The sequence below is a fragment of the Panthera pardus genome, unplaced genomic scaffold (genome assembly GCF_024362965.1).
Source record: "Panthera pardus isolate Hobbes unplaced genomic scaffold, ASM2436296v1 HiC_scaffold_3, whole genome shotgun sequence".
Classification (NCBI taxonomy): Eukaryota; Metazoa; Chordata; class Mammalia; order Carnivora; family Felidae; genus Panthera; species Panthera pardus.
Genome location: NW_026526876.1, coordinates 20,929,789 through 20,951,754, shown reverse-complemented (window position 1 = coordinate 20,951,754; position 21,966 = coordinate 20,929,789). Strand labels below are relative to the sequence as shown.

At 51.8% G+C, this 21,966-nt stretch overlaps 1 protein-coding gene across 10 annotated transcripts in view; it reads right to left on the bottom strand.

Annotated features, from left to right (window-relative positions):
* Nucleotides 1-5,441: 5,441 nt before the first annotated feature.
* The window catches only part of SLC39A11 (solute carrier family 39 member 11), a 427,544-nt gene continuing 411,019 nt past the window's right edge, over nt 5,442-21,966 (bottom strand). For 9 of the 10 annotated variants that reach the window (XM_053893190.1, XM_053893191.1, XM_053893197.1 and 6 more), the window contains 3 exons: nt 11,316-11,414; nt 8,197-8,355; nt 5,442-7,172 (listed from right to left, as the gene is read on the bottom strand). In XM_053893190.1, the coding sequence (XP_053749165.1) occupies nt 7,094-7,172; nt 8,197-8,355; nt 11,316-11,414 (337 nt within the window). In that variant the 3' untranslated portion in view covers nt 5,442-7,093. Of the gene's footprint in view, nt 7,173-8,196; nt 8,356-11,315; nt 11,415-13,346; nt 13,503-21,966 lie in introns of those variants that run through there. The other variant, XM_053893198.1, reaches the window with a different exon arrangement.

The window sequence follows — 21,966 nt, the reverse complement described above, 5'->3', positions numbered from 1 at the left end:
GCCATGTTGGGAAAGCCCGTGTGCCAAGAAACTGTGAGCGGCCCCTACGGGTGGAACCACAGGTGGCCCCTAGGAGCTAAGGAAAGCCCAGAGCCGACAGTCAGCAAGAAGCTGGGCTCCCAGTCCCAACGACCACCGAGAACTGAATTCTGCCAGCCACCTGGGTGCTCTTAGAAGTGAACTCTTCCCCAGTAGAGCCCCCAGAGAATACAGCCAAGAGTAGGCTTTTTTTTTTAACCTATATTATAGACTTGTTAGCGAATGACCAATTTTATATTCCCCTTAATTTCACATAGTAAGTTCTTTCAGTACTGTTCACTGAAAAAGCAGAAATGGAGCAGGTATCCTGTTCAGGAGAAACTTTGATGAAGTATAGACCTAAGTACTACTCTGAAAACAGCTGACTGTTCTTTTCTCTGGGACACCCTCCACGGGGTGGTAGTGACCGATGCGGGCTGCAACCCTAAAGCTCAAAGGCAAGGTCAGAGAAGGGGGTATACTTCCAACACCCTTACTGAGCACTTAGAAAGCAAAGCCAAACCTTCGCTAAAGTTTGGCTCTCTCTGCATGCTCCCTCCAGGCTACCTTTTCATTCTTCTGACACATCCTGGACTTCTTGGAGGCCATGGCTCTTGCCATCAGTGAAGGGAGTTAAGCCTGGCCTTAAACCCCAGGGCTGGGTCCTCACCAACTCCAAACACCAACTCCAAGATCCATACCCCTTACTGCTAGACAACAAGGCCAGCAAAAACACTCGTTAACTTTGTGGCTCATAGTTTGCGAGAGAGTAGAGACTACATCAGAGGAGACCCCACACAATTTCTGGTCTGATCTTTTAATCTGGATAAGAATCAAGGGCTGCTGGGATACAGGTCCCAAGGTCTACCCTGTAGGAAAAGAATCCTATGCCTTTCCCTGGGCCAACAAAATCCAGCTGCTCTTTTCACTCAGCCATCTGCCTATGTCTTCCATGTCTTGGAACAGAGGGCATAGCCAGGTGCCCCAAGGCCGCTTGGGGGTCTTGAGGCTGAGCAGCCCCATCAGAAGCTGCAGCGGTCCAGTGACAGCTCTTGGGGACAGACGGTGGCCATGCAGGGCCCCTTAGCTATCAAGTCGCTGGCGGAGCCCAGACACTGTCAAGAGGAGAACTAGAAGGGAAGAGGGTTGGGTAGGATCCTAAGGCTTAGGCTTTCTGTTTCCCCCAGCGCTCACTGGCAGCGGGGGGCCAGCCTTCTTCCCGCTTCCGGCCGGAAGGAGGAAACGCTCGGCCTGGCAGGTGTAGTTCTTCCCGCTCCAGGACAGAGAAGCACAATTTTGAGTAGTATTCCTCCTGCCTGTGAACACACTACCACCCCCTGTCACAGTTGCAGGGCTGGGCTATACTAGGAAGATGATCACAAAGTGAACTCGCTCAGTAAAACCCCTGACGTTCTGGAACCTCAAAATGCCCTAGCACTGTCAGACAGGGTAAATTACGGCTCGGGGACCAGAGGTGAACTTACCTTAAAGCCAGGGAAGCCTCGACTGCAGGGCCGCTGGTCTCAGGTGCCCTTTCCAAAGTCCGGTACCTAATGGTGTGTTTGTCCTTTAATTTCCCCCCAAAGAGTGCTCCTCGAATTGCATAAACTTCGGAAACCCCAAATCCGGGTCTACCCCTGCAAGGGACAAGCCTGCACACAGCAGGGAGCCCCAGGAAGCCAGAGTTCCCTTCGGTGGAGACGGACTGCCCTCCTTGGAACCAAGCGGGTTGATGGCGTTGGCGCGTTCGTGGCAGGCGGGGCTGCCGGGAGGGGCGGGCCCCAGCGCTTCCCGGGAGCACCTTCTGCTGCAGGCCCCGCCCAGCGCTAGCCCCAGGCCCCGCCCCCGCCCGCGGCCGCAGCCCCGCCCCGCGCAGGTAAACAGCCGCCAGCCGACCGCGGCCCGCCCGGGGACCCGCCCCCGGCGCCGCGTCGGGCTCCCGGTGACCCGGGGCCGCGCCCCGGGAACGTGTGCCCGCGCAGGCAGCCCAGCCTCCTCTGGCCGGGAGGGCGGGTGGCACCTGCGGGCCAGGCGGCTGACCAGGGCACGCAGCCAGGGGGAGAGACCTGAGAGCCGGGGAACCCCACGCCGGTGGCTTCCCTAGACCCTGCCGCAGGGCTCGGCCCAGGGGTGCGTAGGTAAAAATTCGTGGAACCGCATACCTACGGTCTGTGCCTTTGTTATATGTAATCATACTTGTTTAAAAGGAAGAGAGGAAAAGAACAGCCCCTGGGCTCCCATTTGCTTCCAACTTTCACAGGTTCAACCAACTTTATTAGAGGGTGGAGGGGTGCAGAACGTTGGGCCTGGAAAGCTCCAAGGAGGAGGGTCTGGGAAGTCACTTACTGCATTCTTAGTGCAAAGTAGAGCCAACCCTGCCACTGCCTGTCACCACTTTGGAGAGAGGAAGATTTTCTGGACCTCACCTTCCTTGTTGGCAAAGTGGGGCAGTAACGTGGAAGTCAAGGAGCTGTAAAGGAGGTGATGCGCATAGCACCCTGCCTGGCCCACAGTTTTCACCCGATGGCCCTTTGGTCCTTCCCTCAGAACAGCGGGGTGAAGGGCGCCTGGGTGGCTCAGTTGGTTAAGTGTCTGACTTTGGCTCAGGTCATGATCTCATGGTTTGTGGGTTTGAGCCCCGCATCAGGCTTTGTTCTGACAGCCTGGAGCCTGTTTCTGATTCTGTGTCTCCCTCTCTCTCTGCCCCTCCCTTGCTCATGCTTCCTCTCTCTCTCTCTCTCTCTCTCTCTCTCTCTCTCAAAAATAAGTAAACATTGAAAAAAAAAAAAACTTTTTTAGAACAGTGGGGTGAGAATGTCTTTGTTAGGTCCCCAGAGAAGAGCCAGATGCTGATACTTACCCCCATCTCTCAATTTCTCATTACAGTCCTCTGGAATGAAGGGTCCATCGAAGGCAAAGCCTTGAGGGAACAAGATTCTGCCACCAAACAGTCAAGGATATGAAGACAGAGTCAGTCCCATCAGGCAGGGCTAGCAGCTTGAAAACACACTAGCAAACTCCAGTACTGAAATACCAGCTCAAGGAAAAGATTAAAACCTAGAGATATCAGGGCGCCTGGGTGGCTTAGTCAGTTGAGCGTCCGACTTCGGTTCAGGTCATGATCTCACGGTCTGTGAGTTCGGGCCCCGTGTCAGGCTCTGTGCTGACAGCTCAGAGCCTGGAGCCTGCTTTGGATTCTGTGTTCCCCTCTCTCTCTGACCCTCCCCCATTCATGCTCTGTCTCTGTCTCAAAAATAAATATTAAAAAAAAAATTTAAACCTAGAGTTATCTTATGACAGTTCTTAAATATCCTTTTACCTCTTGTATCCATAAGGCTGAGAAAAGTAGAAAAGCAAATGCAAAATCCGATCCCCAGGATTGGCTGAATGTCCGTGCTGGTAAAGTTATACCCTTTTCATAGAAAGCAATGGTCAGGAAGCAGTAGGACCCAGAAAAGGAAAACAGAGATATATGGGAGGATTCAAAAACCTTGGAATTTTCTCAGTTCTAAATCCTCAAAGAGCTTCCTTTGTCAGCTGAAACAACCCCCTTCCTTCAGTCTTCTGAAACACTTCACTGTGTTTTTGCTTTGCCTGAAGGAGTCACCCTGCAAGGGAAAGCCAGTTCTCCTCGCCCAACACCCTGTATTGTCTCCAGAAATGATGAGTTATATCCCAGCATGCCCCCAAAGGAAGGGCAGTGGCAAACTCAACCCGGGGAGAATAAGGATTTGAGGCCAACACTATTTCAGGAGTTTCCTAATTTTATTGACAAATTTGGGGGAAAGATGTGCAGGAATCGATTTTTAGGGTACTCAACCATGGAGGGAAGAACATAATTCTAGTCTGAATTCATTGACGTCTCGTTGCTAGAGAGATTCTGGGTTTACTGTGCTAGTGTGAGAAGCATAGGAACATAGAACACCAGGTGATTTTCCCTAAGGTATTGCATGCCATGTGTGAGCCAGACCATCCGTTATGTATGGGTCATCTAACACACTCACAAAGTTCCGTTACCAATTGGAAATGGTTTATATGGGACTGGGCTGTGACCCTGGGTACTGTTGATACTCCAGGGACACCCATAGACTACTTAGTTCAAGACTGCTTTGGACCTCTTCCATTATGGAAAAGGCAGAGATATCACCCCACTGAAACAGGCTTGTATATGTGGGTTTGGAGTAGCTCCCCTGTCTATCCAATCACTATGGCATTCTATGTGACACTACTTCTGACCAAATAATTCACTCATAGTCAAAGAGGGAAGGCATTGGGTAGATATCCTGGTGATTTGAGCCTATCACTCAGGAGCAGTAATGTGTTTTGAATGGTGACTTGAATTATTGAAGATCTGGTTTCAGGACTAGCTCTGAGACAGTATCTAATGAAGTTGAGGTACTGTCCTTTAAGACAAGTGGTCCTTTAAGGACAAGTGTCCTTTAAGACACTGGTTTAAAAAAAAAAAAAAAAAAAGACACTGGTTCAGAACCAATGATCGATATGTGGGGCTGTTTCTCCCCAAAGCCAGATGAATCAGGTCTGGAAGACGGGGGTGTGGGGATGATGCCTGCTCCATTTTACCTAATAACACACTCTCTTCACCTTTGGACCCCACCAGTTTAGAATTTTTGAATCCAAGAAAGGAATGCTCCATACTGGGGCAGCCAGCCCTTAGGGTAACTCCCTTTGGAAAGGGAAAGTATGAAGTTTCATTGCATGATGGAGAGCTCCATTATCTAGCAGAAGTTTTGTTTAAGGGTGAACAGAGAAGTTTGAGTGTATGGAGATGTGGAACAGCAAGAGAGTGAGGCTGTAATAAACGTAATAAACATATTTTTTTCTTCTTTTGGGTCTCCACTATCTGAACTCATTCCCAAAACTGAAAAGCCATTATTTTGTGAGTCTTGGTAGGGAGGCAGGACCAGCTAGTTCATGGACACAGGATATAAATTCTACCAGCTTAGATGTTACTGCCCAGAACTTTGAATGTGGAACCGGGGCGCAAAGGATCAGGGTCAGTTCAGACTGGTTCATTCCCATGGCGGTGGTGGTAGAACCAAGGAGGAGCAGTTTGAGTAGCAGTTTTCAGTATCCAGGGGTCATGGCACCCAAACCAAGCTGTTTTTGAGATGCGATTGGGTCGTGGTCCCAGACCTCTAGACTTCTTGGATCCAACCCATTTTCGAGATGGTTTCTCCTATGGATCTTGAGAGCTCCCAACAGCCTTCCGTTAAATACCCATCTAAATTAGCTGGAGTTGGATTTGTGGCTTGTAACCATGAATCTAAGTGGCCCATCTCATCGGAGCTCTTTCCTTTGCTACCTGCTTCTCAGGTAGGGGAGATGTTAGGACTAACTTTAGTAAGCTCTTACATTATCAACCCTGGAAAGAAGCAACTTGGAGAAGGACTGGACACAGCTCATCCACAACAATATCCCCTTTATTGATATTAATCACAGTTATGAGGTCTTGTCCATCAGAGAGTTTGCGTTATGCAGAACTACATACAAAGACATCAAAAAATACACATACACCAACCACCAAACCAATTAATTTCAACCAATCAAAACCCTCTGAATGTATCTTCAATTTTGATCATCAGTGCTTCAGAAGAACATACATAGACCCAGCATGAGGTTGGCCTTCGGGGTCTCAGAGCATTCACAGAGCAGGCTCTTCACCCTTGGAAGCAATTCAGCATGTAAACTCAGAGGGCAGGCATTGACCACACAGTGCCCGAATACCTGGTTCCCGGGCTGCCGGCCACGTTGGCAGAGCCCATTTAAGGTCGCACATGCTCCTTTGACCAACAAGGACAGCAGGCTTTAGCTCTGTTTGAAGCAGACAGTGTGTGGCCCCTATTGGAGAAGAAGCTCTCGGCAGGAAGGAGCAGATTGGCCTCTGGTCTACTTTAAGTCATTCTTTAGGGTCATTTCAGAATGGTGACTTGGCCAAGATTTCCTTTACAAGGGGGACGTGAAAATCTCTCTTTTTCTTCCCACCCCTTCTTCCCTTTCCCATCCTGCGCTCTCTGGCCACACTCCAGCAAAGCCTGCGGCAGTTTAAGACTCCTGGGTCAGGTTACAAGTTACGGAATGGTCAACCGGGAAGGGCGTATTGCAGATTACAAATGTCTTTCTCTCACTGAAGTTAGCTTCAGTGGCTCCCTCCATAACTCCAGGAGGGTTTGGGCTCCAGCCACCTGCTGGAGTCCCCGAGTCTCTTAGAAAACCGGAGGCTATAAACGTATTGAAAACAAAATGTCTAGGGGATCTGGAAACCATGACAAACCACTTTGCTCTTGGAATCCATAGAAAGCAGAGGTCTCTGAGCAAACCTGCTCTCTGCCTCTACAGGGTTCACTGTGTTCGTGGCTGTCCGAATTCCCTAATTCCCTTAACTTCAATAGTGTCAATCTTTGCCTTGAAAAAGGAGAAAAGAAAGAAAGAAAAAGATAAACTGATTTTCTTCCCTTTGTCTGTGTCCCTTCCCATCCAGCACGTCCCTTGGGGGGGACACAGGAGGAAGTCGTATTCCTCCTTAGGCTGGCTGAACCTTGGAAAGTTGGTTGCTCTGTCCATGATGTTCCAGTTCTGGTCTAACGGGTAGATGATCAATGGTGAGAGGTCAGGAGGGATGGACGAGAGAGGTCCTGACCATTCTGCTCTGAGTCACGAGGCAAAAAATGCTTGGAAGCTTCTCTCTTAGCAGCTTGCTCCTCTACGTGAACTTGACAAGCTGCCACAGAGTCCAGTGAGGGAGACTGAGGGTGTGAAAGCAGAGATTTCCCTGATCTGTGTGTCCTTGGTAATCCCGCCGAAGAAAGATTCTATTCAGTGGCCAGAAACAAAAATCTGTAGTTCCGTGACACCTTGACATTCTAAATAAAACTATTATCTCTCTCAAGAGAAAAGTAAAAATTGTCATGTTATGATCAGAGTCAATCAGGATAATGAGATGAAAAGGAGAGAAAGGAAAAATGTTTTAATGTAAAGGAAGAGGCGTGTGGTCCCGTAGAAGCCGCCACTGCAGTTTCCTTGTGCTGCTTTTCCTGGGCTCTGAGGCATCTCAGCACTAGCCCAGGCCGACATCGAGTGACATCATCACCACAAATCCCAGGATGGAGGTCCAGGATGCCAGTTTCCCGTTACCACTGGGAGGGAAGGAAAGGAAGACCTTAATGTACTCTGGGACACTGTCCAAGCTGCAAGCATCCTCTATGACGTCCGATTCCAATAAAAAATGTACCACTACGATTAGTAAGGATAATAATATTGACATGTAACATTTACTGGGGCTTACTATATGCCAGGCAAAGTAACTCATGTAATCCCAAAGGATGACCACACAAGATCAGTAGTACTATCGTTATTCTCTTGTTACTGGTGGGGAAACTGAGGCATACAGAAGTAACTTGCCCAAAGACACCTCTTATGGCTCTGGAATAAATGCTCGAATGATAAAGAGTGGCAATTAAATTCTTGATGATATTATTGAATCTGACCTTTAAACTAGCTACAAAAACCAAACGAAACAGGGGTGCCTGGGTGGCTCAGTCGGTTAAGCATCCGACTCTTAATTTCAGCTCAGGTCATGATCTCACGGTTCGTGAGACTGAGCCCTGCGTCAGGCTCTGTGCTGGTGGCACTGAGCTTGCTTGGGATTCTCTCCCTCTCTTTCTCTCTCTCTCTCGAAATAAATAAATATGTAAAATAAATAAATAAATAAATAAATAAAACAAAGAAAGGAAGCACCCCCCCTCCCCCTTCCCGGACACCTGGCCTATGGCTACATAATAAGAACATGGATGGATAGCTTTGGCTCTCAGAGCTCACCTCTCCCAAGATTCTAGCCCTAGAAAAATCGAGAAAGAGAAGGGTGGGGAGAGAAAGGGACAATATGCAAAAGCTAATCGTCTGTGTCATGGGGGTGGGGAGGTAGAGTGTCTGTATGCCATTACCTGGTGTCACCTGGGCCATCCCCACCCACCTGCCCCTTACTCCTCTCTCTAGTTTCAGAAAACACAGTTGAGAAGGGAGTGGGGATGATCTCGGGAAGCAGCAGAAAGGGGTGGGAGCAAAGAAAGGAGCAGCAGGTGAGGAAAGGCAAGATCTGTATGCCGGGCCCCCGGCTTGGGAAACAGACGAGCACAAATGGGGGAGGGGATGCTCTTCAACCTGATCTGAGCCTCGGGGATGATGTCGTCCATGACCACATAGACCATGGCGCCAGCAGCAAAGGCCAGGGCGTAGGGCAGGAGGGGCTCAGCCAGCACCACGGCAAAGGCACCAAAGACCCCTGCCAGGGGCTCCACCATGCCACTTAGCTGCCCGTACCTAAGGAGAGACCAGAGACAAGTGCCACCGTGAGGAAAGTCAAGCAGACACCAGCACGCTCAGGCACTCTGTGCTCAGACTGCTGACTCAGCCCCAGAAAACGGATGCATTTCATTCCACGTCATATCCACGCACAGCAGTGCAAATCACTGCGTTTTTAGCCACCTCCTTCTTCCCTGACCTCCTCTAACACAGTAGGCTCCCCCCCCCTCCCGGGTTTCTGCTAGAGTTTTAAGGTTTCCACACTGTCTGTCTTCCATAACAGCATTATTGAGATATAATTCACATACCATATGGCACACCCATTTAATGTGTTCAGTCCAGTGGTTTTAGTATCGTCACAAGGTTGTGCAACCATCACCCCTATCTAGTTCCAGAACATTCTCATCACCACAAAAGGAAACCCCACACCCATCAGCGGCCACTCCCCACCCCTCCCTCCCCCAGCTCCTGGCAACCACTGATCTGCTTTTTGTCTCGATGGATTTGCCTATTCTGGATATTTCGTATAAATGGACTCAAGCAATATGTGGTCCTTTTTACTAGCTTATTTCATCTCACATAATGTTTTCAAGGTGCATCCATGTCATAACACGTATCGTTCCTTTCTTTAACGACTGAGCAATAACCCATTGGACAGATCCACCACGTGCTTGCTAACCATTGGTCAGCTGATGTCTACCTTGTCTCTTGACCGAGAGGACACTGATTAGGAGTGGTATAGACACTTCCCTAGCATAGTTGTGCCTGGTATGTTTGGGTCACAACTGTGCCCCCTTCTGAAGGAGCTGCACCCATGCATCTCTGCTGAAGATGTGGACCTACCTGGCTAGATGTATACTGACGGCCTGTCCCCACTACCCCCATCCTGAATTAAGCTGAGATTTCTTCTTTAAAAAAAAAAACCCCTCGGTTGGCGGCGGGGGGAGGGGGGGGGGGAGGGGGCGGGCCTGGGCAGCTCAGTGGATTAAGCGTCCAACTTCAGCTCAGGTCATGATCTCACGGTCCGTGAGTTCAAGCCCCGCATCACGCTCTGTGCTGACAGCTCAGAGCCTGGAGCCTGGTTCTGATTCTGTGTCTTTCTCTCTCTCTCTGCCCCTGCCCTGCTCGCACTCTGTCTTTGTCTCTGACTCTCTCAAAAATAAATAAACATTAAAAAAATTATTTTTTTAAGTCCCTGGGGCACCTGGGTGGCTCAGTCGGTTAAGCGTCCAACTCTTCATTTCAGCTCAGGTCATGACCTTATGGTTCATGGGATCGAGCCCCGTGGTGGGTTCTGCCTGAAATTCTCTCCCTCCCCCTCTCTCTTTGCCCCTCCTCCACTTGTGCACACGCACACTCTCTTTCACAATAAAAAATATAAATAATTCCCTTTATTCGAGCTGGTGAGAGTGGGTCTCTGTTGCTTGAAATCATATGAGCCCTGAGTAAAACAGTAGCCCAGGTGAGCGCTGAGAATTCGGAGATGAGCTGGCACCTGCTCCCCATAGCGGAGCAAAAGTCACCACCTGCAAAAGTCACCTGACATGGGTTGGACACCACTAGACAAGGGAGCTGGGATACCTTTCCCACTATCCCTTGCTGTGGGCACTTGGCAAGATATACTGCCTGTGAGCCTCAATCTCTCCATCTGTAAAATGGGGGCAAGAAACCCAGAAGTGCACTGGGGCACTTCCCCGCCCAGCGTGCCTCCCCAGTGACAGGACAGGGCTGTGAACTCCACCCCCACCCTGCCCCCCGCTTCTCTGCTTCTCCCTGGCCAGGAGCAGACAGCGGGCATGGGGGAAACATTGTCTGCGCTGCAGGACCCTGTAAGGGGCCACCACTGCCTGACCTGTGCCATGTGCACGGGTCGGCCGACTTTGTAGCTCTGTGCTGTGGGTACAATTCCTGGCTTGGCTTTGCCACTTGGGGAAAAAGTGAGTTGGACGTCAGGTCCAGACTGGAGCAAGAAGAAAAAAAGTTTAAGCTCAGGGTCCCTGACCTCCTGTCCGGGGTGCCCCTCCCATATGAAAAAAAAACAGTCACAGCTACTGGGCTCCCAGAACTCACATTTGAATCAAATCTCTAAGGCCATCATGCCCTGCCCGCACCTAGGCCTCTATTCCGTAGACTCCGGCAATGGAGAAAGAGACAGGAGGGGGGAAATAAGATAATTTAAGTATGTGTAAGAACTTGTAAGTCATAAGGTCCCATAAAATGGAAGGCATTTTTAAATTGTTGTTATTAGCAGTCTTTTTAAATGCCCTCACCATACATTCTAGAGCAGTGATTGCTTTAACAGAGAAGTATTCTGAGGCTCAGAGTCCCGAGTTGAGGGACAGAAGATTAAACTTCTGGTCTTGGAGTCACCACCACTGAAACCAGTCACCTGACATTCTAGGCCACAGCTCTCTCCTCTGAAAACTGAGGACTCACCTTATGTGCCACTGAGAAGGTAAAATTAAGGAAGAGACTAGAAAGGCCTCTGGAGCCCATGAAAACACAAAGTCTGAGTACAGTAGGGCATCATCTCCTATGGACACGATCCTGGCCTTCACAGTGACAAGGGTTGTGACAGGGGCTAATGTGTTTCTCTTGGAGATGGGCTGTGGTCAGATGGGCCTCAGCAAAGGCATGTGACATTTAGGGTGGGCATTGGTTTACTTCCTACTGGAGGGGAAAGAGCCCTAACACTGAATGGGCATGGCGTGGCTACAATGGAAACATTTTGAAATAAGAAACCTGGAGATTTGAGCTGGTTTATGTAAAGGCTGAAGGTCAAGAGATGAGTTTCTTGAGCTTCCTCCCACCCTTGAGGGCTCAGGACTCAAACTGTTGGCGTTTGACCAGAAGTTCCAGAGACACTTCCGGGACAGAAGAGATGGTTCTTGAAGAAAGAAGCCCATACAGAGGACTGCTCTGACTTTATGTCAGACACGACCCTGGCCTCTGACAGCTGACACTCTCGGAGCACTTACCAGAAGGCTCTCCAGGGGGAGAAGCCAGCCCCTCGCAGGGGGAGGCTGACAGCGAGGCCCTCCGGGAAATTCTGGATCCCGATTCCAATGGCTAAATTCCTGAAAGACCAAGAAGACAGACACATGGAGGCAACCGTCTAGAACTGAGCACCCACACACGCAGGACCCCCTCGTCTAGGCCCAACGATGTCCTTTGGTGTCAGAGATCCAGGTGAGACCTGTGCCAGGTGGAGGAAAGAGCAAGGTTAGGGCATTTGTGCAGGTGCAGGTGCAGGACGCAAGGAGAAAGGGCTGATACAGACAGTCCACCCCTTGGTGCTGCTCCTGATCCCCAGGGACACTGGATCTTTATGGCGCTACAGTAAGCAGAGAGCATGCTGGCTGGACATTAGGACGACCCGCGCTCTGCCACTCAGCCGTATAACTTTGTGCAAATCATTTGACTTTGTAGGTCTCAGAGCCTTATGAATACCACAGACGGGCTTGTGTGCGGATGGTAACATCTCCTACGAAGGATGGCCGACTGCCGTGTGGCCCAATGACCTCATGCCTGTACAGTTCCCAGCACATGTGAGGTGCTCAGAACCTTTGGGTCTCCATTCCCTTCTGGCTTGGAGACAGATACATCGCATTTTACTGAGAGGCAACCTCGGAAATGGGGCGGGGAAGTGCCGAATAGAATCCAACAGGGACACAGGTCTCCTGGGCTTGGCTTCCGCACCGACTCTCTGCGGGTCCGGCACTGGCACCACGCTTCTTTGGGCCCCTGTGGTGCTCACTGAGATCCTCTCTCCTCTGCTCCTGTGGGACACGTGGCGGCAGGGGGGAGGGGCTGTGCTGTGGTCACTGGTCGGGCTCAGGGGCAAACTGTCCTGCTATCTGCGGAGGGTGAAAAAAGGCTGGCCTTGGGGGCTGGGCTTGGGATCAGAGTCAAGAGTCTCACTTCTCAGGGTGCCTGGGTGGCTCAGTCAGCTAAGTATCTGACTCGGTTTCAGCGCAGGTCATGATCTCACAGTTTGTGAGTTTGAGCCCCGCATCAGGCTCTGTGTTGACAGGGTAGAGACTGCTTGGGATTCTCTCTGCCCTCTCCCACTGAAAGAAAGAAAGAAAGAAAGAAAGAAAGAAAGAAAGAAAGAAAGAAAGAAAGAAAGAAAGAAAGAAAGAAAGAAAGAAAGAGGAAAGAAAGAAAGAAAGAGAGAGAGAGAGAGAGAGAGGGAAGGAGGGAGGGAGGGAGGGAGAAAGAAAGAAAAAAGAAAGAAAGAAAGAAAGAAAGAAAGAAAGAAAGAAAGAAAGAAAGAGAAAAGGAGGAAGAAAGGAAGAGAGAGAGGGGGAGGGACGGAGGGAGGGAGGGAAGAAGAAAGAAGAAAGAAAGAAAAGAAGGAAGAAAGAAAGAGAGGGAGGGAGGGAGGAAAGGAGGAAGAAAGAATGAAAGAAAGAAAGAAAGAAAGAAAGAAAGAAAGAAAGAAAGAAAGAAAGAAAGAAAGAAAGAAAGAAACTTAAAAAAAATAGGAGTCTCACTTCTCACCTCTTGGATCTTGGGTCTAGGAACCCAAACCCAGCCTTGGATCATCTGGTCAAGCCCTGCTCAAGTTACAGGGCCCCCATATGCTCCCACCAGCCCTGGGCAGAGAGCCCTGGGCTCTAGAGGCTTCTGCTATCACTGTCATAGCCCACACTGACCCTGAGCTCCTACTTCAGGAGCAAGGGACATTTAAAATATATTTCTGTGGAAGAAATGAACCTTAAGGTTTCATTTGCCAATATCATCTTGCCAGTATTTCATGAGCCCCTGTCCTGTCTTCTCAAATGGACCCTCAAAGTGGTGGTCCCTTCTTCCCCCCACACTTTTTCAGCATCCCCTTCCCGCCCCTGAATGGATAAGTGAATACAACCAGTTTTCTTGACCTGAATCTAAGGTTTCTTTCAACGAGGAAGGTCAAAGTGTCTGACCAGATCTCGAGTCCCTTGTCTGACGTAGAAACAGCATCGCCTGCCCCCCCGACCCCGTTCACAGGTAGGCACACGACTTACCCCCAGCCTAACCCCAGAGTTGCCAGCCCCATGTCACCAGCAAGTCAGAGGTGGGGCTGCCCGGCCAAAGTCCTCACCATGACGCAGCACTGACTGCAGCCATCCGCCAGGCGGGCTGTGGGAGCCTCCTCCACATCCTGTCCAGCAGCCACCATCCTGATAAGCAGCACAGAAACCCCATTCTTCTATCCCTGGCAAGCCACATCACCTCCGCCCTGCCCTGACTCTGACATGGGGCTCCCAGCCCAACCAGGTGCTACACCCTCTGAGACCTGCCAGGCCGTCCTCAGCAGGGCACCACCTTGCTGGGAGATCACCAGATCTCTCCTGAGTGCTCCTGGGCCCCTTCACCCCCCCGCAAGGGTCGGACCACAGAGTCTCTGCCCTTCCCATCTTCATACACATCCCTTCCCAACTTGGTTGTGTTCTTCACACGCGTGCGCGTGCACACACACACACACACACACACACACACGCTAGCCCACCGTGTTCCCTGCTCCGCCGTATGCCCTGAATCTGTAAGATGTCAGCTAGGTGGGGGGGACCCCATGGAAGGGCTCAGTCCCCTCCACACCCTCTGTAGTGCCACTTCATCATTTGCGTCAGCTCAGGACTGAATTAAAAAATCCAGAGCTCCCAGCCCTGGCCGAAACGCCGATGCCCGGGCCCACCCTCGGAGACCGCGATTGATCGCTATGGTGTCGGGCTCCAGATCCGCAGACTTGAAGAACGCGCCCACGGTGTGGCGAACCCGTGACCTAAGACATCACCAAAATGGGTGAGGATGCGGCTCGTCGCCACGCCCACCTCCGGCCCAGGAGACCCCTTCCTGCTATCCTGACACTCAGCTGAGAAGCGTCACGGGGGTGGCCCCACGTGGGAGCTGAGGACACCAGCGGCTCCTTGTGAATGCACCAGGTGGCCAGCAGCCTGGATGCTTCCTGTGCATAAAACCTGAACGGGGGAGTCCTGGAGGGGCTCAGAATGGAAGAACAGAGAACAGAAGCATCAAAGTGGAGGGTTGCTGGGGTGACAGGAGTAGCAACAGCAGTGACAGAAGAGAGCGGCTCCCAGGTGCCCAGGGTAAAAGAGGAGAAGGGGACCAGGGGCTCGGGCTGGCAGGGCTGGTCCCTTGGTGGAGAAGCTTGGAGCTGCCTTAGCCGTGGGGGCCGAGATCAGCAGGATGGAGCCCCAGGAATGAGGGGGGAAAGGGCGGTCTGCCAGGAAGGAAACCCCAGACGCTCACTCCTCTTGCAGCCCTACTGTGCTCTCCCTGGCTCCACGTGAAAGCCTGGGCCCTTCCTGCCACCTCTCCAGGTAGCGGGGCCTGGGGGGGCCAACCCCCCTTCATCCCACTTTGGGCAGGGAAAGCCCAGATGAGAGGGTTCCTTTCCAGGATGGGCTATGAAGATTCCCAACGGATTTGAAAAGCAAGGGGAGAAACCCAAACCTTGTCCTTCCCAAGACCGTGAGGCTGCCGTGTCCTGTGTTTGGTTCTTCCCAGAGGAAGCACAAAGACCCCGCCACTAATCTGGACTGCAGCAAATTAGCGGCAGGGAGAAGGAGGTGGGGACGAAGGGCTCATTAAGAAAAGAAACCACAGGCTGTCCCCTGACGGCACCCCTTTGTCTCAGGGTCAAGCCAAGCCCCACGGTGACCCGTCACCTGTGTCTGACTGGGACTCACAAGGGAGGGGAGAGAAGGGCAGGGAGAGGACATCCATGGGGAGAGCAGGGGTGGGAAGGAGAGAGTAAGTGGAGGAGGGCCGGGGCCTGTCAGGTGCAACGCTGGCCGTCCAGGCTGCTGTCAGAAGGGCCCTCCTTGCCCTTATCTTCAGGTACCGCTAATCCTGAGAGGTGAGCGACAGGAAGAAAGGCCATCCCCGTGGGCAGCTGTTTCTGCTTCTTCTTAGAAGCCTGATCCCATTTTCCCCCACCCCAGGCCTGCCTTCTCATCTCCTGCGTCCTCCTCCCACTCAGCCCCCAGAGTAAAAGCCAGAGAACACTTGGCTGCAGAGGCCCTTGGAGGTCCCTTGTCCAACACCTTCATGGTTAAGGGAGAAACCAAGGCACGGAGAGGTGGCGTGACAGATAGTAGGTTTGCCTGACAGACCCGGTGGGACCCCCAGGTGCACCACTGTGACCCAGCGCAAGCTATAGGAAACTCGGCCTTCACTTTTCCACAAAAGGGGCACAAATGCCCCATTTTCGGGGTTCTTCTGTGGACAATCGCTGTGAAGTGCCAATCACAGCACACGGCCCAGAGCTGGGGCTCCTCGAACAGTCCTACTGTTCAAATTGCCCGAGGTTCCCGAACAAGGCGGCATTCGGGCTCTGCTGCTCCCCAGCGCCTGGTGACCTTCCCAGCCTCACGTGAAACTTCTCGGGCTCACGCTCCTCAACCGTCTTGATTCTGTGACCTCCTGGTCGGAACCAAGGCCAGAAATAGCAACTGACGGCCAGCAGGGAGCCCCCTTTCAAGGGCGCCTCCAGAATCCACCACTGCGCCCCGGCCACGTGTGAGAGCTCAGGTCACATACGAAGAAAGATGGTAGGAAGGGCCCCCCTTCCTCAGTGAGGTGGTAGGCCAGGGTCATCCAGGCCTTCTTTTCTCAACCCTTCCCCAGTTCAAAGCCTACACACACACACACACGTGCGGGCACGCGGGCGCTGGCGTCCTAGACACCCATCTTGTACCGTTCCTGCGCACGAGAAAGCGTCACAGTCTGCTGAGTCTGCTCGGTGCTGAGTGCTCGGTGCCCCGGCCCAGCTGCACCCCAGTCTTCCCAAGGCCAGGTGTGGAGTTGCGCCCCAGGGGCCTCCAGCCCACCTTTGGAGGCGTTCTCTCGAAACTCGTGTATTGGTGGTCTCCACTCAAACCTGCCACTTAATTATCTCAGGCCTTGAACTTGGGGAAAGCTTTCAGCAAGGGCAGCAGCACTAAGCACAGGGCGCGCATTCCCCATGGCAACAGCCCGCCCCCGAAATCAGCTCGCGTCTCATCTCCGCTTACCATGCCCATCACGGGAGCCTAAGGTCCCCTGGCTGGAATAAAGATAATGACAATCATCCCTGCCATTTATTGAAGGTGATAAAATGGGAGGCGTGGTTGTGGGTGTTTTATTACACGTAGCAACACAATTAACCTCAACTACCTTGTTAAGTGTTTTCTACCCTTTCTATCCCCATTTTGCAGATGGGGAAACTGATGCACGAGCGGCCATCCCCAAGGTCACCCGGCTGTGAAGTGACAGTGGTCACATACTTTGGGTCCTCTGAGCCTCACGCAGACCCATCACACCATCTTGGAGAGAGATGGTCACCTGGGCTCACGTCCCCAGCAGACGAGCAAGTGATGCCGTATGCCCACTCAGTGGTGATCTGCGATTTGGGGCGATCTGGAGGCAAGGACACCAGACCTGATGGAAGAGGTGTTAACCAGAGACCCCCAGAGTTAACGGGGTTGGAACGTCTCATCCACGGCACGGCTTCTTAACCTCGCCACTACGGACATGTTAGGCCAGGTCACTCTTTGCTGTAGGGTCTGTCCTGGGCATGGTGGGAGGTTTAACAGCATCTCCGGCCTCTTCCCACTAGATTCCAGCCGTACCCTCCCAGTCCTGACAACCAAAAATGTCTCCAGACTCTGCAGAACGTCTTCTTGGGGGGGGGGGGGGGGGGGGGCTGAGTGGTCCCTGCTTGAGAACCACTGCTTAGGTTTCTTCCTCAGCAAGTATCTGAACGTCAGAAAACATTGCTCAGACCAAGCAAAGGACAACATCCGACCCCATCCATGTTATTTGAGAAATTTCTTGGTTCAGTGGAGTTGAGTCTTTCAGGGAACTTAGCTGTGGCGGGACAGACTCCTGGGATTCAAGGTGAAAGTGACACTGGACAATGATGCTCCTGCATTCCTAAGGCAGTAGCTTTGGGGCCTCGGAGCTGCACAATTGTGGACCTGCTGTGCCCATCGTGTGCTCTGTGACCGGCACCCTTCTGGAGTTGTGCGACGGGGCATTCCTGCTGGAACCCCACGCGCAGATTATGGCTCCGTGGCGGGTTTAGGGCTGGGGTTGGAGGCGAGGGGTCCCCGGGGAGGTGGGAGGGAGCGTCACGGGTTCCTCTGGGAGTTGGCAGGTGCGAGGGCAGCCTGCTCTCCAGGCTATGATCTCTGCGCTGCTGGTTATGAAAGAACAGCTTATTCCTGACAAGCCCCGCTTCACCCGGGCTCTTGCAGATCCTCCCCTGTGCCGTGAGCGTGTGTGTTCTTGCGTGGCAGGCCCTCACACACCGTGTTGATTGTTATCGTCCCGCCCTGAAAGGCCTGACTGTTCAGGCTCGGCGGTGACATCACCAGCTTCCCACTCGGGCTGCCGGCTGAGGTGTTTGATGAGCCTGCAGATGGGTAGGGGCTGGAGGCTCCCCGCGGGGCTGCTGGGCCCTACCCGCTCCGTGGAGCTGGTTTAGCACGAAAGGGATCTTCCCCACCCCCTTCTTACAGTTTTGGGAGGCTTTACTGCCACAGGCTGGAAAGCCGGGATGACCCATCCTTTCCCTTAAAGTCTGCCGACCTTCGCAGAGAGGGCGGGGAAGAGCCCCAGGAAGCAAGCCACAAGGCAGGGAGGCGTACAGGGGTGACTCGGGCCACCACTGCGCACCTCTCCTTGCAGGAAAGCAGAGAAGCCTCCCAGATTTTGGGGGGGGGGAGGGGGAGGCGGGGTATCTCTCACTGCCCCAGGGACACCCCGGGGATCTTCACCTGCCATGTCTCCTGGCAAATAAATCAGTTCTATGCACAGGCCAGGTGCAAGGCTGCCTCGTGAGACTTAAAAAGCACCTGGGGCTATGTACCCAAGAGTAATGTGCTTACGTATTCATAAAAAGGCTACTAGGTTCTATCAGTAACAGCCCCAAACCGAAAACTCAGCAAACGCCCATCAAAGACTGAGCGAATAAAGAAACAGTGTTCCGGTCACACCGTGCAATAGCATACAGCAACGAGAATGAATGACCTATAACCACGTGCAACAGTATGACGCATCTCAGAGGCAAAATTTTGAGTGAGAAAAAAAGAGAAAAACTAGATACAAATCGTGAATGTTGTGTGCTTCTAATCACATAGAGTCCCCAAACAGACAAAGCCCAGCTATGCCTTCTCTTACCTACTAATTGATAGGAGGTGTCAGTGGCCAATAGCAACAACTTATTGGTGGGTTCTCCTCTAAAGTAATTGATTTTTTAAAACAGTGCATTTGGGGGCGCCTGAGCTGCTCAGCTGGTTGAACTTCCGACTCTTGATTTTGGCTCAGGTCTTGATCCCTGGGTCGTGCGATCGAGCCGTGCGTCGGGCTCTGCACTGAGCATGGAGCCTGCTTGAGATTCTCTCTCTCTCTCTCTCTCTCTCTCTCTCTGACCCTCTCCCTCTCGTGCTCTCTAAAAAAATAAAAATAAAATCCATTAAAAAAAAAAAAGACCAGTGCATTTTAGTAGAGAATGTAGATGCTCTCAAGGTAGGAATTCAGGTCCCGGGTGGGGACAAGAAAACTCCTCACTGCCTTTTTTATTTTAAGCTTATTTATTTATTTTGAGAGAGAGTGAGAGAGAGGCAAAAGGAGAGGGAGAGAGAGAATCCCAAGCTGGCTCCACACCATTAGCGTGGAGCCTGCCGTGGGGCTCAAAGTCATGGAACCGTGAGAACATGACCTGAGCCAAAACCAAGAGTCGGGTGCTTAACTGACTGAGCCACCCAGATGTCCCCCCCCACACTCACTGCCTTTTAATAAAGACAATTTATTGCAGCTGGATGTACATGCAGAGAAGAGCACATACGATAAGTGTTCTGCTTGATGAATTTTCAGAAACTTGATGGTCATCACGAACTCCCCACCCAGATGAAGAAACAGAACATGATGAGCACCCCAGGAGCCTCCAACCCCGGGCTCCCTGCTCCCCCTGCTCCGGCCCCATGAGGAGCCACTGTCTTCGCTTCCAATGGCTCAGCCTAGTCATGCCTGCTTGGGGACATTCTGTGAATAGTTTAGGTGGCCCTACAAGACCCCACTGGAGGATCCTGGGAGGGTTATGTGTGATGAACACTTTGCAAACTTGGCATGAAGCTGGCTTCCCCGGGGCCATAGGTTTGGAGCTTGGTGTAAGGCCTTTCCTAGAACACCCGAGTTTATCCCCCTGCCATGATTCGCTCCATTTTCTTATCCACTGCCTGCATCAGTCATTCCATCTGCAGGATCAACATTGGAGGGGAGGGCGTGCCACAAAAACATTTTGTTCTCCAGCACGAAAAATACCATTACAAACCATTAAAAAATTTTCCAGCACTTTAGTAGTTTCTTCTAAAGAGCTTTAAATGGGGCGCCTGGGTGGCTCAGTCGGTTAAGCGTCCGACTTCGGCTCAGGTCACGATCTCGCGGTCTGTGGGTTCGAGCCCCGCGTCGGGCTCTGGGCTGATGGCTCAGAGCCTGGAGCCTGCTTCCGATTCTGTGTCTCCCTCTCTCTCTGACCCTCCCCCGTTCATGCTCTGTCTCTGTCTCAAAAATAAATAAACTTAAAAAAAATTTTTTTTTAAATAAAATAAAGAGCTTTAAGTGCCTTTATGAACATGTATTCTTTCTTTCACTTGAGAAGTAGTTTATTTTTCATTTTGTAGACAGTAATAACCAAGGTCCCACAAAGGGCGAACGATAAACCGAAGAACACAGCGCGGGTCACAGCAATAAGGCAAACGGTGCTGGGTTCCAAGCCTTTCCCATAAGCCATCTCTTCATATAAAACCACAGAAAGCAGGGAGAAAAAGTGGCCAGTGATGGCTTCAGGGAACGAAGACCGCAAACCTGGATGTCATTCTCGGCTACTCTCACTCCTCACCCATAACCCGATAGAGAAACCTGTAGGATCTATCCTCCAAGCCTATGTGGATCCAGGCACTTCCTCCCTCCTCCACGGCTGCACCCAGGTGGGAACTGCCACCATCTCCTGCGTGGTTTACGGTGGCAGTGTTCTAACTGGTCCCCTTGCTTCTCTCCCTACCCCTCCAGTCTGTTCTCGCCACACCTACTACACCTGCTTATGCTGCTCCTCGGCTCAAAATTGCTGTGGCTACCCAGTTCACCCAGAGGCAGCACCCAGGCCCTTCTCCTAGCTTGCCATGACCTACATGTCCCCACCCTTTGTCTTCTCTCTGACCTCCTCTATTCCTCTTCCCTGGCTCTTTCTACTCTATCTGTCCAGCCTTTCTCTCTGCTCTTCTCTCTCTGCCCTTCTCTCTCTCCAGCTTTGGGCATTTCTACTGGAATATTCCTCCTTGGGTATCTGTGGCTCACTTCTTCACCTCTTTCCAGACTGGGCTATATGACTTTTCCAAGGCTTAGGTCACAAAAGACTTTGTGGCTTTCCTCTGTCTCTCTTGATCACTAGCTCTGGGGGAAGCCAGCTGCCATGTCGTGGGACCCTCAAGCAGCCACATGGAGGCACGCATGTGACAAGGGGGCCTCCAGCCAGCAGCCATGTGGTTGGTCTGCCATCTTGGAAGCAGGTCCTCCAGCCCAGTCCAGCCTTCAGATGAGAGCAGCCCCGCTGGCTTCCTGATTGCAATCTCAAGAGGGACACGGAGCAGGGACCACTCAGCAAAGCCACTCTCCAATTCCTAACCCACAAAAAAACATGAGCTAATGTTCATTGGTTTGAGCCACCAAACTTTGAGCTATTTTTGTTATTCAGCAGTTGTAAGGTAGTCACCTCCTCAGTGAAATCTCCCTCCTCCCCTTATCTAAAATTGCAAACCATCCAGCGCTCTCATTCCCCTTTAAACCTAATTTTCTTCTCTTCTTCCTTCTTTTTTTGATAGAAATCTCTACCATCTAACCTACTGTATAATGTACTTGTTTTTCATAGGTGAAAAATGATTCACTCTTTCCCCTGTGTCTGACCCGGCATCGAAACACGCTAGGAATCTCTGTTCACCTAGGTGTCCCAGTGAACACTAGAAGAGGGCCAGGTGCACATGGCCATGAAACAGGCATGTGCAGAGAGACGGGCCGTGAGTTCCAGCAAGGCCGAGGTCTCGCCTGCTGCCAGCCGCAGGTAATCAATCAGCAGCGAGCATGTCACAGCTCCCTGGGCCGCGGTGTCCCCAGCTCTAAAGCAAGGAGGCTGAATCGGGCGACCCATAAGCTCTTTTCCAGACCCTAAGCTTTGTAATTCCTACACAAGGGCGGCATTGTGGGTTCTCCGGATTTCAGGGGCTGCAGAGACCGGCCTCCGTGTTTGCCAAAGCCCATTTTCCCGGCCGCGCACATCTGGAAAGCCGAAACACAAAAACCATCGCATTGTGCACATCTGGACAGCATAAACCAATCGCTCCAGGAGGAAACTCCGAACCGGGTGCTCAGCGAAAACCGCGGTGCAGGCCAAATGAGAGGGGCTGAAAGGCTCCTTTCTTTTCCACCCGCAAAACAATCTTCTGGGCACGGAACTGGAAGCCCGATGCTCTGTTGCTGAATAACATAAGCTCTCAATAGCCTTCGACTGCCGTCTCGGTCACGTTGCTCTCTCGGCCTGGCTCTTGGCCAATGCAAAACTTAGAGAACAGGCATTTTTCTTCCCCC